At 43.0% G+C, this 14,266-nt stretch overlaps 1 protein-coding gene across 1 annotated transcript; it reads left to right on the top strand.

The window, feature by feature from the left end:
- Window positions 1–156: 156 nt before the first annotated feature.
- On the top strand, window positions 157–4,466 carry drgx (dorsal root ganglia homeobox). The gene is made up of 6 exons (XM_084561503.1): window positions 157–294; window positions 1,076–1,176; window positions 1,706–1,807; window positions 3,385–3,557; window positions 3,817–3,929; window positions 4,020–4,466. The coding sequence occupies exons 1-6, from the start codon at window positions 237–239 to the stop codon at window positions 4,397–4,399; spliced, it is 927 nt and encodes a 308-aa protein (XP_084417629.1). The 5' UTR covers window positions 157–236; the 3' UTR covers window positions 4,400–4,466.
- Window positions 4,467–14,266: the final 9,800 nt, after the last annotated feature.

The following is a 14,266-nucleotide window of genomic DNA, read 5'->3' as shown; positions in this document are numbered from 1 at the left end:
GCAGCCACTTCTCTCCAGAGCGCGAACTCACTCACATCAGCATCTTCACTGCAGGTAGGAGGCTCCCTCACATCAACTTTGAATGTCTCACCTGCTCTTCCTAGGACTATTTAACGTCTTAATTCGTCCACCGCAGATCCGAGTCACTCTATAGGTTTTGTAGCCGATCTCAAACGCCGGGCTGAAACTTTTGTCTGTGTTCCAGGTTCAGTTTCGTGAGACCGAGACGCGCCAGGATGTTCTACTTTCACTGTCCGCCTCAGCTAGATGGAGAGTGCTGTCGCTCCAACACATGTAAGTTTTCTGTCTTGGATTTTTTTTCATGGGTTTCGGTAATTGCAAACAAATTATTTCTCTCTTGTAATGCTGGAGTCTGTGGAGTTTTGTGATGTTTACGCATCGCACTTTTGCGCACAGAGTGTGTGTTGTTGGATACCCGAGCACAGGCCAGAGTTCATTTTTTTTCTAAGCTATTTTATATAATTGTTTTTTGTTAATATTTTAAACCATAAAGAAAAAAAAAAGTGATCTTGTGTTAAAAAGTTTAATCGTCAGTCTGACCTACTAAAGCAGGCATCCTTGAAAATGTAATTTCAGATCGTTGCCTTTTTTTTTACGCATCTCTGTAAATTCTTCAGATTAAAGCGATGAATCCCATTTAATCTTTTTTTTTTCCACGGATTCAAAAGGTGGGAGTAAAGGGTTAAGTGTGATTTTCCCCTCTGCACTGCTGTGTCAATCTGCTGGCTGTTTTGGTGAGAAGCGCTGGTGGTTTGGCCCCGGGGCAGAGGGGGCGTTTTGTCCCGGGCACAGATGTTGGGTGTCATGGCTCTTAGTCCGTCACGGTTCCCCTCATACTCCCAACATCAATGTTTCATGCAACTAATGGAAATGGAAAATACACCTGCTTTGGCCTGTATTTATATTTGACTGCATTAACTTTTTTTTTTTTTAAATCCAACTTTTGTTTTATCATTTACTAAATGATTAATTTAACTAACAAGGAATAATAAACCTCCCATTACACATTTGATTATATTATTTAATTCTCTTTTATCCACTTTTTTTCTTTCAGTGAATTCAGGAGGTTTTGGGAACCACGCTCCGGCTGATTTTGACGATGGATTCCTACGCAGGAAACAGCGAAGAAACAGAACAACATTTACTTTGCAACAGGTAATTAATTTACCAGGATACATATATAAAAACATATATATAGACAACAAGAAATAGGCCTATCTGAAATTTCACTTAAAACAAAACACATAAAATCAGGATGAATTATTAAAAAAGTTGGTCAAGTTTTTAAAAAATAAGCAGAGCATTTGCTTTTATAAATTACAAATGCAGTCAAACAAAATGGTATTTTCAATGGCTGATAACACATCAACTGTAATTCAAAATAAAAATAGAAGATTATAGGGTTACACCTATAAATTAATATTTGTCATTTTAAAGAGTAACCTATGCACAAGTGTACCTTTCTTTTTTCTTTTCTTTTTGAAATACGTGCAGACAATTTGATATTAAGCAAATTGTGCAGGCAGTATAGTTTGTTACCTTGCCAGATGTTAAAAAAAGGAAGTTTAAGGTTTTCTATATAAGAAAGAAAGAAAGAAAGAAAGAAGAATATAAATGCACAGATAAATGAATCAATACCAATAACTAATCATAACTGTATAACTGGTATTTTCTTTCCATGCAGTTGGAGGCTTTGGAGGCTGTCTTCGCGCAGACCCACTACCCGGACGTGTTCACCCGGGAGGAGCTGGCCATGAAGATCAACCTGACCGAGGCCAGGGTGCAGGTATGGCCGCAGCACCGTAATGTGTCCTGGACACGTTTGACCATGCGAGATGGGGGTAAATTAAGCCACTCTGTCATCCCGGCGATGCACTTTAATAACATCAACATAATGGTGAATATTAGATTAGCTTGATTAATCGGTCATTCATAATTAACCGGCGATAATGTTCTTCACTAATTTGTCCGCGTCTCAGAGGCAGGGATACATCATCCACGCAGATCTCTTTCCCTTGTTTTTTTAAAAAAGATGGCAAAGTATGCAGCCTCAAAAACTCTTCCTCCTCTCTCTCTCTCTCTCTCTCTCTCTCTGACTCTGTCACACACACACACACTCCTAAAAACACAAATACACACGTACCTTAAATTTGGCAATTTATATTCCGCTCCCGCCCTGCACATATGCGCTGTTATAAACTTGGCCAGATGTAATTAAGTTATGTGTCCTGTATGTAATTTCCTGCATTCCAGATTTGCTTTTGGGTTTTGTTGTGCGCGCAGATCTAATTGTGGGAAATATAATAGTTTGCCTTTTGTTCCCCAGGGTCATCTTACTATCGCTTAAACCCAATGGCGGGGTTGATAATGGAATCCAGCGCTGTAAATTAGGGATTGTAAACAAATTATTCCCCTCCTAATCCGATTACCACATTCCTATTATTAAATCTGAACATGAATCCACCGCAGTATGCAGGGATATTAAACTTACATTATTATTAGAAAATAAATTTCCTTTCTGTTGTAGTGTTGTTGCCCCCCTTTTTGTAAAGTGTCAATGGGCCTCCCCCGCATTAAGAGCACGCAGCAAATTGAGATTAATGGAGCAATTATAGCCCATTCAGAGATGGGTGTGTGTGGGGGGGCGCGACTTCTAGCTGGAAGGTGCAGGGGTGAGATAAGTCCATTGGTTGTATTGTTGTCCTGCCACCAAGATGTTGTCCTTTTCTTTATGCCGAATGAATGCATGCGTTTTGTTTGGCTGTTGACATCATTTAGAGCCCCGGCACAATAGGAGGGATGCAGAGCACATGCACACCGACTAACCTCCATTCACACATCATGATTAATGCCTGCTAGAACCGAGTCCTAATCGAATCTGATGTTGTCAAACAATCACTAAATAGGGAAATAAACGACTTCATCATAGCTGCCTCTCTCTCGGGCAGCACAACTGTCAGTGGGAAGTCATTAAAATATGATAATGAAAAATTGCTCAATTAAATGTTGTTATAGGCAGTGACCTTCATTCGATTAAGATACCACAACTTGGCTATATGTTCTCAGCTGTGTGGATGGGGTAAGTTTTGGAGATAAGTCGGCAGGGACTGTGGGAAATTAGAGCGCTGGTTTGACAGACACAGAACAAAGCAAATAGAGCATTTGTTTTAACCTCACTTGACCTGCGAGTAAGATCAAGTTTACATTTGTTTGTTTGAGATCTATAAGAAGACACATTAATACCTTAAAATAAAGCTTCATTAATTGCTTGTGTGTGAGGAAATGCAGTGACATTCCAGTTCAGATATATGATTTTACTCAACATCTTCTTTCTTTTTCCTTCTTTTTTTTTTTGTAATGCAGGTTTGGTTTCAGAACCGCAGAGCAAAGTGGAGGAAGACGGAGCGAGGCAGCTCTGACCCCGAAGGAGGGAAGGAGCAGATGAGTGAGGGCGCTCCCCCCTCTCGCAGCATCAACTCTCAGTCTCCGGTGGACCAGGGCAGGAAACAGAAAGAACCGCTGGAGATGCAGCAAAGGTGAGAGAAGACAGTGATTGTTGTGGCTGTGACTGTAGAGAAACGGTGTCCGGAAGAGATTGGAAGTTTGTGGCAGGTAGAGAATGCTGGACCAGATTTTCATATTGGTGGCAATAAATAAGAAACAACAAATAGCCTTCTAGATGACGTCTTAAATATTATGTGTACTTACTCTGCAAATATGAAACAAAGATTATTTAGAAAATACATTTTCAGATGAAACATTTTCTCTTGATAATAAGACGTGTGTTCTCTCCAGTATCAACAGGACAGTGGGTCCCGGTGGTCCCTTCTTCCCGTCTTGTATACCTGGCACACTCCTCAACTCTGCCACTTACGCTCAGGCCCTCTCACAGGTCGCCACACTGAAAGGTAAATATGAGTTTTATTAATTGGCAAGTGGTGATAATGTTCATGAACATTGTGAATGTTTTCACGAGTCGCTCCTTCGTTATCTTCCAGGTAATGGTTTGTGCTCCTGCTGTGTTTCTGACCCCATGGGCTTGTCCTTCCTGCCACCCTACGGTTGTCAGGGCAACCGCACAGCCAGCGTAGCCGCCCTGCGCATGAAGGCCCGCGAGCACTCGGAGGCTGTGCTGCAGTCTGCCAACCTCCTCGGTGCAGCGACCGGACCCAGCGCCGGCGTGGGAGTCCTGTCCGGAGTCGGAATGAGCGCGGCCGGGGTCGTGAGGCCGACGCTGGGTCCCTCCATCGAGGTGCCCGTCTCTGTCGGAAGAGGGGGGGACAGCTCCAGCCCCATCCCGGCCACCAAGATGCCAGCGCTGGGCAGCAGTTCTGACAAACACCCTCACTGCTCCAAGGACCCGCTGGAGAAAAAGTGAAGCGCCGGACACAAATGTGGATGTACTGATACTTTAAATCTGTGTGATCGTGCCTGTTATTACTACTCTACTCTGATCCCATGAGCCACTAAGCACAACTACTGACTGACTCCAGAAACAGCCGGGGACAGACTTTTTTTCTGATTTCACGTTGTATGGATGCAAACATTAAAATATTTATTTGAAGGTAAATTATCATTGTGTGAAATGCTGAAAAACTGGGGCCTTGTGACCCCCATAAAAAGCACAACTGTGGTTTTGGATCTATATTTGTCTTCATGCACTCGTGGACTCTATTTGATGGACTAACACAGACGCAACGTGTGTGCAGGAAAGGCGTACTTGATAATGTGAATTTAAATAATCCTCATACGGTTCTTCTTGTTTTCTCTGAGAGGACAGATGCTTACAATGTGAATGTTAATGCATGTAAACTGTAAGTGTAGAGCTGATGGAAGGACGGTGAGGGTTTTGCAAGGTTTTGGCAATATGATGTTCACGCCATAGGGTCAGCAGCGGGCTCCAACAATCGTCTCTCATTTTTTTAATTTATTTTTTTATTATTTTAAAGTGAGATTGCACTTTAATACTAATCAGCCATTTTCAGTGTCAATGTGTACATGTGCCAGATTACAGTACGCTCGTGTGTGAACCCCAGGCAGGCTACAGCAGTGACAGAGCGGCACTTGTCCCTTCCACTCTGTTAGCACATCTGTAGCGCCAGCAGACAAGGAACACACCAGTCCTGTTGTGACATGTTCTTTAAAACAATTAAAGATGTAGTCGCTCATGTTCCTCTCCTGTTGCCTCTCGCTCCAGCCATCTGTTCTGATACATTATTTATCAGCTTCCCTTAAAGCCGGGAGAGGAGAGCAATCGCGACTCTTATTATTTATTTACTTTTAGGAACGCTCCCTCTTCCTCCCCACTCCTCTCTGAGCATTTTTTTTTTAAATAAACCCCATTAAACGTGATATATGCTATTTATTAACCTTGAATTTGCATTTTAAAAAGTATAATTTCTCATCACCTCAGGGCTCTTCACACCGCAGTTCATCACGGGCAATATATATGTTGATTCATTATTCCTAAATATCTCTTCCTCCCTGCAATGACTCTTGAATAAAGTAACAGCTGATCGGGCTGAGAATACTTAACTGCAGAGCACACAACCAGTAGTTGGGCTGATTCAATTTGCGTCCTTGAGGATTTTCAGGAAATTACTTTTGATAGTCAATAACACAATTAAGTAAACTACACACACATTATCATGAATAATTGATAAGAAATTATGTATTACCATGAAGTACTGGTTCAATAATTGATGAGGCGACACCCTGGTGACATGGAAGAGGGAGATAATGTCAGAAGTCATGCCAGGTTGTACACAGACTACTCACATCCTCTTTTTTTATTTTTTTTTAACACCATTGTGTGTGCATGTTGTAAATATCTTACAACTATACCAATAAAGTGACGCTTACACGGCCTGTGACAGCATTTTTTATTTCATTGATCAGAATTATAAACCGTTGCAGTTTATTTTTTGAGCTGGAATTTATTTAAAAATCTAAAAGTATGATTTTTGTGTCATTATAATTTACAGGTGCTCTGCTGGATCTGTTCATCCCCCAAATTTATTTATTTATTTTTTTAAAAAACAAAAAAAACAACATATTTTATAATATAATGATTCTGATTTAAGTGCACAAGAGAGCTACAGAGCAAAAGATGTTAAGCCCAGTGACATGGCGGCTAATGATAACACAATATCCCCGCGTAAATCAGCTCCTCTCCCTAAATGCACCGGCGTGGACGACAGACTCCAGCCAGCTCGCACAAAAGACGTGAAAAAACACATTCAGTCTCTCCAAAATTGAATACAGCAGTTGTGGAATTTAATCATTCGCCAAAACAAAGGATGCTGAAGTTGTAATGACTCCGATCATCATTAAGTTCTGCGCGGCTCCCATAATTCACCGCTTTAATATTTCATAAACAAGTCAAGTTGATGTTGACATTCAGCTGTGCATGTGGCATCATTGATAATTTTCTGTCACCTAAAAAAAGTCCTGAGGCGGTTTCGCGGAGCATTGTTATATCAAATTAGCTGGAGAGCGGCCAGAAAAGCAGACAAACATGGTGAATATGGGGGACAGCAGTTGAACTCTGTTCTTACAGTGCAGTTAATGGGCTTCTTTTGTTGCAGTAATGAAATTTTTTTTTTTTTTTTTGCACGGATGTGGGGAAATATGTCCTGAAACCGGGAGTCGTTGTGCATGGACACACAGAGACAGTGAACTCAAAAAAGGCCTTACATACAGTTCTTTTGCTTAACATTTGCTGCAGCTCCCAAAGTTTGCTGCCCCCAGACCCAGATTCCAAAATGCATTTAGGGCCCAAACAGCCCCCTCGCTTAAATATCGTCTCCGCTTTTAATTCCTGCAACAGAGCTGATCAATAACCCAATCAATTAGAATCAGTTGAGATCATCTCGGAATATGGATTATACAAACAAAGCATATCTTAATGCAGCAAGTAATGTGCCTGTCTGCCGTCTGCCACATAACCGCAGCTCTGCTCCACCTTACTCAGCACAGGGAACAGCATCCTCAGCGTTTGGGATCAATGCTCACGGTCCTCAGTGGCTTCAAGATAAAAGCATGTTGAAGGAGAGGTTGTGCAAAAACCAGAGAAGTACAGCAAGTGACCAAAAAGTCTGATTTTTAGTACAGAGCAGCTGGAAGTGGGTGGCTGTTCTCAGTTTGTCCACTAGAGGGACTTAGTGAGCAGGAAACCAGACTACCCACAACAGGCTTCATTTCAAACCTCAGTGAGGAAACTGAACATTTTAGATAAACACACACTGAATATTTTTTGCTGAGGGAAGTTTTTGTAAATTCTTTTTTTAAAAAAACAAAAAAAAACAAGCACTAAGCATTGAGAGGCCAAAAGAAGACGAGATATGTAAAACTGATTGTGAAAATAAAAATCAGGAAGTGGATGTCAGTGAGACGGGAGGAAAGAGGTTGGTTGAAAAGGGATTACCTCAGCCTTTTCCCAAAACTTTACCGAGCTGCGTGTAAAACCATCCGGGTACATGCGTGCATTTGTGTGGGCATGTGTGGAGTGTTGCGCATCCCTCCATTAAGGCCCATGTGTGTGTGTCCATCATCCTGCCAGGCCTGCCCAGCTGCACCCGCCAAGAATCCCGGGATACTATCTGCTGCAGTGATGTCCTATTATAGCATCAGGCTGTACGGAGGGGAGGGAGATAGGGGTGAAAGGTGGGAGGTGCAGTTCCTCCCCTTCCTTCGCCTTATGGCCTTTTCTGCTGGGTAGGTGAGAGAAGACACAAGACATCCATGTATTAAGAACTGCAAAAAAGTTAATGTAATATTCATGTTGAAATGAAATTAACCTCAGATATCTTTAATCCATGCTGCTAAAAATTTCTATCATTCGCTTTTTATTGTAAATAGAACGCTTCACTCAAGTCTGTTGTGATGTGGGACCAAGAGCCACTTGTTAACACTCCATATAATGCTTGTCAGGCCTGTTGAGCGAAGAGCATGGCACTTCAGTGTGAGGCGGTTGAGCTATTTATGTCTCCCAGAAGGGCACCCAAACTACAGCACCCCCTCCTTCACCCTCACACACACCTAACACACACAACAACAACAACACGTCGTCAGGAAATGAGCTTTTTCTCCTGGTTTAGACCCCACAACCTCCCCACACAGTCGCAGCGCTAAGCCAGTTCACTGACAGTTAGCCGTAGCTGCTAATGGCCAACGGTGGCCGTCCAGATTTATAAATAGTTGAGAGGCTGTTTGTTTCATGCCCCTGACACTCGACACCGAAGGATCTCGCAGACCCGCATGCTAGCTGGAGCGCTCATTCTGTCCCCCATGGTGGACACTCTCTCTGGGACAGCTCCTCTATTTCTGTCTGGTGTCCTGCCCCGAGTTTTGCCGCCTGCCTTCTGCTCAGATGCTCAAAGACCTAACTACGTAGGGGTTCCTGCTTCGGACTGCTGTCAATAGAAAAGAGCTGGAGCTGCCATAGTAAGGTGACAGAGCAGGACCAGATCAGGAAGACTCTTTTGGGAACACGAATCCCTTTGAGGAGTTTACAAAAAGGCCCAAATTATGGATTATAAAACTGGAAGGTAAGACAAGAGCTCAGTGTTCATTTTGTTCATGTACGAAGAGGAACACTTAAAGAGTAGACAGATAAATTACAACAGCAGTCAATGTTTACATACAAGCATAAAGGTTCAGTCGACTTAATTTTAATAGTAGGCATTTTATTTGGAGATGAATAAAAGATATTGCCACAAAATTGTCTGCTTACAACTTCTGCTGTCAGAGTTATATTTGAATCCGCTGACATTTATAAACACTTAGTCATGTCCTCTGCACTCAGAAGTGACAGCTATGTTGCTGTTCAGTCTGCCTTTGCACCAGAGTCCCTGTGAAAACGACCCCTCCTTGGTGTCAGGTTTTAGAGCTGGAGGTCCGTCACCGGTCAAAAATAAACCTGTCACATGCAAGAACGGATTGAAATCACACCAACAGTCTGACAAGAGATTATTATTGCAAAATGGAAATTAAATCAGGGAGCGCTATCACAACAAAATGCTTCTCTCTGAGATTCTTCTGTCACCGCTGAGCTGAAATATGAGTAGTTTGGGTTGAGAAAGAGTTTTACTATTCTGACTGTTTTCTTGAATGCTTCTTTTAATAAACTGAGGAATATCTAAGCGGCTGCCGTTTTCTGCTCAGCGACAAGTGTTGTAGTTTTGTTTGATGCTGACTTGGTGAGCAGCTGATCTGTAGATGCGTAAGAGATGGATAGGTCAGAGGATATTAATGAACCACTGGATATTCTGAGAAAGATGACGGCTGCCTGGCAGCTACAGTGTATTTAACCAGAACATGCCCATGATATCACCTCCGCCTGGCTGCCTCTTAATCTACTAGCATTTTATTTAAGAAGAGGAAACTACATTTTATTTTTTTAATGTTTTGCTATAATATTATACAGTTTAATCCTGTGTGCTGCACCTTTAAAGGCCCACAACAAGCAATACACAGCGGTGATGAGTGCAAACAAGAAGGCCAGGAAAAGTCACTGTGTGTGCCCTTAGATTGTATAAATAAAAAGACTTGCTTTATATTTAATGCTGATGTTTTAACGTGGTCTAACTCAAGCTGGTTTTGAAGATACATTTTAAATGTTCACATTATGAACTTCACCTGCAGAAAACTGTTTCATTTTATCACCAAAATCTCAAATTAGCAGCACTTCTGCTTAAGGATATTTTAGTGCCTTCCACCTGCTCTCTCTGTACCGTAGTAAAACCAAACGGGTTTAACTACAAGATTAGTTTTCAATATGCCACACTTGTCTCTGGCCCAAACAAGACGATCTCGCTCTTTGACTCAAAGGGAAGCCGCTTGATGGAAGCCTGCACTGCTGGTCAAACTCTAACCAAATCTCTTATTAGCATTAACAAAATGAAAATGAGAAATTATGTGTTAGTACCAAATGTTAAATATCAGTGAATCAATAACAAAACCTAGCATTTAACCCCTGAATGTGTGTGTATGTGTGTGTCAGAGTGCTTCAGCTTTGAGTATGAGCTCGTCTAAATTTGAACGAATGCGTCTTGATTACCAAAAATAACTCACGTGAGGCCGCCCTTACTGTGCCTAGCAACAGTGTAGTTTTATTCACAGCATGCGTCTGAAGGTCACAGTGATTGAGTGGAAGGATTTACAGAGCTGTTTTCAGAACCACATACAGTACATTGTTGCTTAATGCTAAGGAAAATGTCTCCCTACCAAGAACAGCTATCATGAATTACAAACCACAACAAATGAGTAACAGTTTCTATAGTCTCACATAAGAGAAAACACATCTTAGGCTACTATTATAAAGCTATTTTTTTTTTTTTTAACTATTTCCTTTTAAAGTGGTATGATTTGTAACTGTAATGGTTCAGGTCCAGGCTGATTCTCTCTGTTTTTCTCCTTTAGGAAAGCAGCAAATTCCAGGATAGTTTGGACAGACGCCAACTAAAAGGCACAATGCCTTAGGAACTACTGACTTCACAAATCCAGTCTGAGGGCCCCAAACTCTGGGGCAGGCAGCCATCAGACTGTACAATTTTGTGGTCTATATTCGCATGAATGACTGAACTACTGAAGCCAGAGTTCTCTGCTGGCAAGTCTGCATCATGACCTCTGTTGAGAAGCGCCGCTCAGGCCGTAAGAGTGGCAGGCATCGAAAGCACAGCGACGGAGGCTACAGCGACACCTCCAGCGGAGGGTCCTTCCTGGACGAGAACGACCGCGAGGTCAGCAGTCTGACAGACAGAGCTTTCAGGAGTCTCTGCATCGGAGATGAGGCCGTTTACAATGACTCAGACCTCTCTTTGCCTTCGCCATGCACCCAGAGGGACAGACAGATGGCCTTCAGCCACACTGGCCAGGACGGAGACAGAGAGGACAGGGAGCGGGAGGAACTTAAGAGAGCTGCACATGAGAACTTCAGCTTCAGGGTGCAGCAGTATGGACAGGACTGGATCCACGGAGGAATGTACGGGGCCCAGATGCACAGAGATCCACAGTGGGACGCTTATGGGGATAGGACACATGGGACGATTTCTGCCACATTCCAACACTCCTTTGTGGAAACCTCTCAACAGGAAAAATCTCTGAGGGAGGAGCAGCTGTCCTTCCTCAGCAATGGAGCCACAGAGTTGAGTTCACAGCAGCGCAGAAGCCGCTCCAGAGTTTCCTCTCTCATCAGAGCTTTCAACTCTGAGGGATACAGGGATGGAGCAGGAATGGATGATAAACCCAGAGAGTGGAATGATGAGACAAGCTGGGACAAATCCGCTCTGATGAGTATCCAAAGGGAGCTCTCTGAATTCTCTACATCATACCAGCAAAATTTTAACAGTAGTCATTTCTCCTCCGCTGGCCCTTTTTCATCCCGAGACACCAACTTCTATTCATCTGAAGTAGCTGCAGTGGCTCACATGTCCCACAATTCTGCATCTTCCTTTATGACAGCCTCACACAGTAAACACAGCATGTCTGCACAGGTCAATTGCAACTCTAACTTCTTTATACACAGTGAGTTTAGTCCCTTTAAGGTATGGAGGGACCACAACAGGTTTCCCTTCCAGCGAGGAGAAGTGTCAGGTTTTATGCACCGCTCAGAGTTCCCTAAATGGTATGAGACACCAATGTACAAGGAGCTTTCGATGGAGGACCAGCCACATTTTCCTCATAGGGGTATCAGACACCCCAGGAGTATGGCACCCGTGGTTGCTCCAACTCCTCCACGCTCCACCTCAACATCCACAGTGCTGCATAAATCATCAGCCGTAGAGAAACGCTGTGAGTCGGAGTTGGCAGGTCACTTCCCTCACAGGAAGAGGACCCAAAGTCTCGGAAGTAACAGGCTTCAATCCCAGCGCCCATCAACTGCATCACCCACCATCGAGATGTCTCGACGTGTCCGGGACACCATCAGCTCCGTCAAAGCCCTCCAGCAAAAAATCAAAATGATGACAGAGCAAAATATCACGACAGAGGTGATAACAAGTCAACAAGCAGCATTTTGTAGCAATAATAATTCAATTCCATTTGGAAATAATGCAGTGGTGCCGAATGATGTTAGCAATAACACAAGTACAGCTCCCTTTCACATCAGCCAGCTTCTCACACCGTCAGTCCACGCACATCAGGAAGCAGAGACAATTTTCCAGCCGTGTGCAGCTTCTCCTCAACCGGTGGAACACGCTCCAGTACGGGCTGAAAGCAGGGGAGCCACTCCTGATGTTAGGATGTCCAGCTACAAATCCCGTGCCACCAGCCTACTGTTCAATCTCAAAGACAACAGGAAAAGAGTAAAAAGCACCTATAGTCCCACCAAATTCAAAGGCTTGGAAACACTGGAGAAAAACAAACAGCACTCTATGCAAGAGCCGCCTAGAGAGACTGTGATAGACATCCCTGACTTTCCAGATCAGGACATTCAGTTTACCCAGCCAGAAGAATCCAGCAGGACTAATGCTGCTGTCAACCAGTATTATGGCTCTGGATATTCAACGCTAAATTCTCAACCTGCAACAGCACATGCAGGCCCATATCCAGAACACAATTTAAGTGATTACCAAACAGCTCAGATGCAAGGTCAGATGGTTCATCACTCTGGGTTCACTGGCTTCATACCTGAAAATTACACCGGCAATCAGCTGGCTAATGGACAGAATCTCCATGAAGATTTAACATCATTTGCTCCCTATAAGCAAGGCGTGATAGATAATGTTGGAGCGTTGGGAGGGGATGCATACAGCCTTAAACCGTCTTATTCTGCTGCGGAAACATCGAGGCTAAGTGCCGGCAACAATCAAAGCAGGGAATATTTAATAAGGAAAGCGAATACTGAGCAACCTTTTAATGAAACAGTGGGAAGTGTATTCACAAAGGTGGAGAGATATGAGCAGCTCAAAGACAACAGACACGATTACAATAATGTGTCCTCACAGGATCATTGGAGAAACAGCCAGGATACAGAAAAGCTCAGCTTGAAAGCAGGTGTGTCTCCATGGAAACAAGAGATAGATGCTTTAACGGAAAAGACAAGACAAGAAAATCAGCCAGATATGAGTAAAGAGCTTGAGAAGGTGCAGATGAGTGAGAGTTTTGGTGTTGGAACATCTTCTAATAAAAAGTCTGGCTTGGTCAACAGCAGCATTTCAAACCAACCGCCCCAACGTTCATTTAGCAACAACGCTGTTGAAAATCCAGCATATTACGGACAACAGCCACCTTTGGCATTTAAGGACAAAAATGTTGCTCAAAAGTATTCTGGACACAATGAGAAAAATGAACTGAAAGATAAGTATCTGACACAGAATTATACTGGATACACTGAACAAGAATACAGAAGCCAACATGGAGTGTATTCTGCTACAGAGAAACCTAGTGCCATGCAAGAAACAAATCAGAGGAAACAATATACGTCAATTCCAAAGGCACATGAAACACAAAGTCTGCAGCCAATAGAAGCTAAACATCAGTTTGAACAAAATATTCAGAAAAAATCATTATCTAACCCAGACAATACATCTGCCACCGTGATGGAAAACCAGATGAAGGATAGACAGTTAGCTGAAGTCAAGGCCGAACAGGTCATGGCCGAACATATAAAAGCACAACACGCCCAAGCAAAGTTGGCAAAAGCTCAGCAGCGGGCTCAAGTGGAGCAACCCAAAGCGGAATCGGCTAGGTTAATTTTAGCAGGGCAGACTGGTGCAGAGGAAGTCAAAACAGAACAAGCCAGATCAGAACTTACAAAACAGACAAAAGTAAAAGAAGCCAAATCAGAATCTAATAATGAGGTGAAGAAGAAAGGAGAACCTACAGAGCAGTTTAAAGAAAATAAGCCAGAGTGGGCCGGAGAGGGACAGACAAAGGCCGAGCAAATCCGAGTGCAGAAGGTAACAGATGAGCCAAGATATATTACAGAGGAAGCGGGAGCCAAGCACACGCAAGAGGAGCAGCGTAAGCAGGTCAAAGTAGAACAAGCTGAAGCTGAGAGGCTAAAAGAAGAACACATAAAAACTGAACTGGCTGAGACCGAGCAGGCTGCACAAGCAATAGTAAAGCAAGCAAAAATTGAACCGGTCACAGGAAAAAGGATCCATGCAGAGCACACTGAGGAAGTTGAAAGAGAGCAGATGGAAGCCGAACAAATAGGAACAAAAAAGGTTAACACAAAACAGGCCGAAGCAGAATGTAGAAAAGAAGAACAGGGAAAAACAAAGCAAATTAAAGAGCAACA

The sequence above is a fragment of the Chelon labrosus genome (genome assembly GCF_963514085.1).
Source record: "Chelon labrosus genome assembly, chromosome: 15".
In the NCBI taxonomy this organism is placed as follows: Eukaryota; Metazoa; Chordata; class Actinopteri; order Mugiliformes; family Mugilidae; genus Chelon; species Chelon labrosus.
Note: the sequence above shows the minus strand (reverse complement) of the source record. Positions and strands in the feature narration are given on the sequence as shown.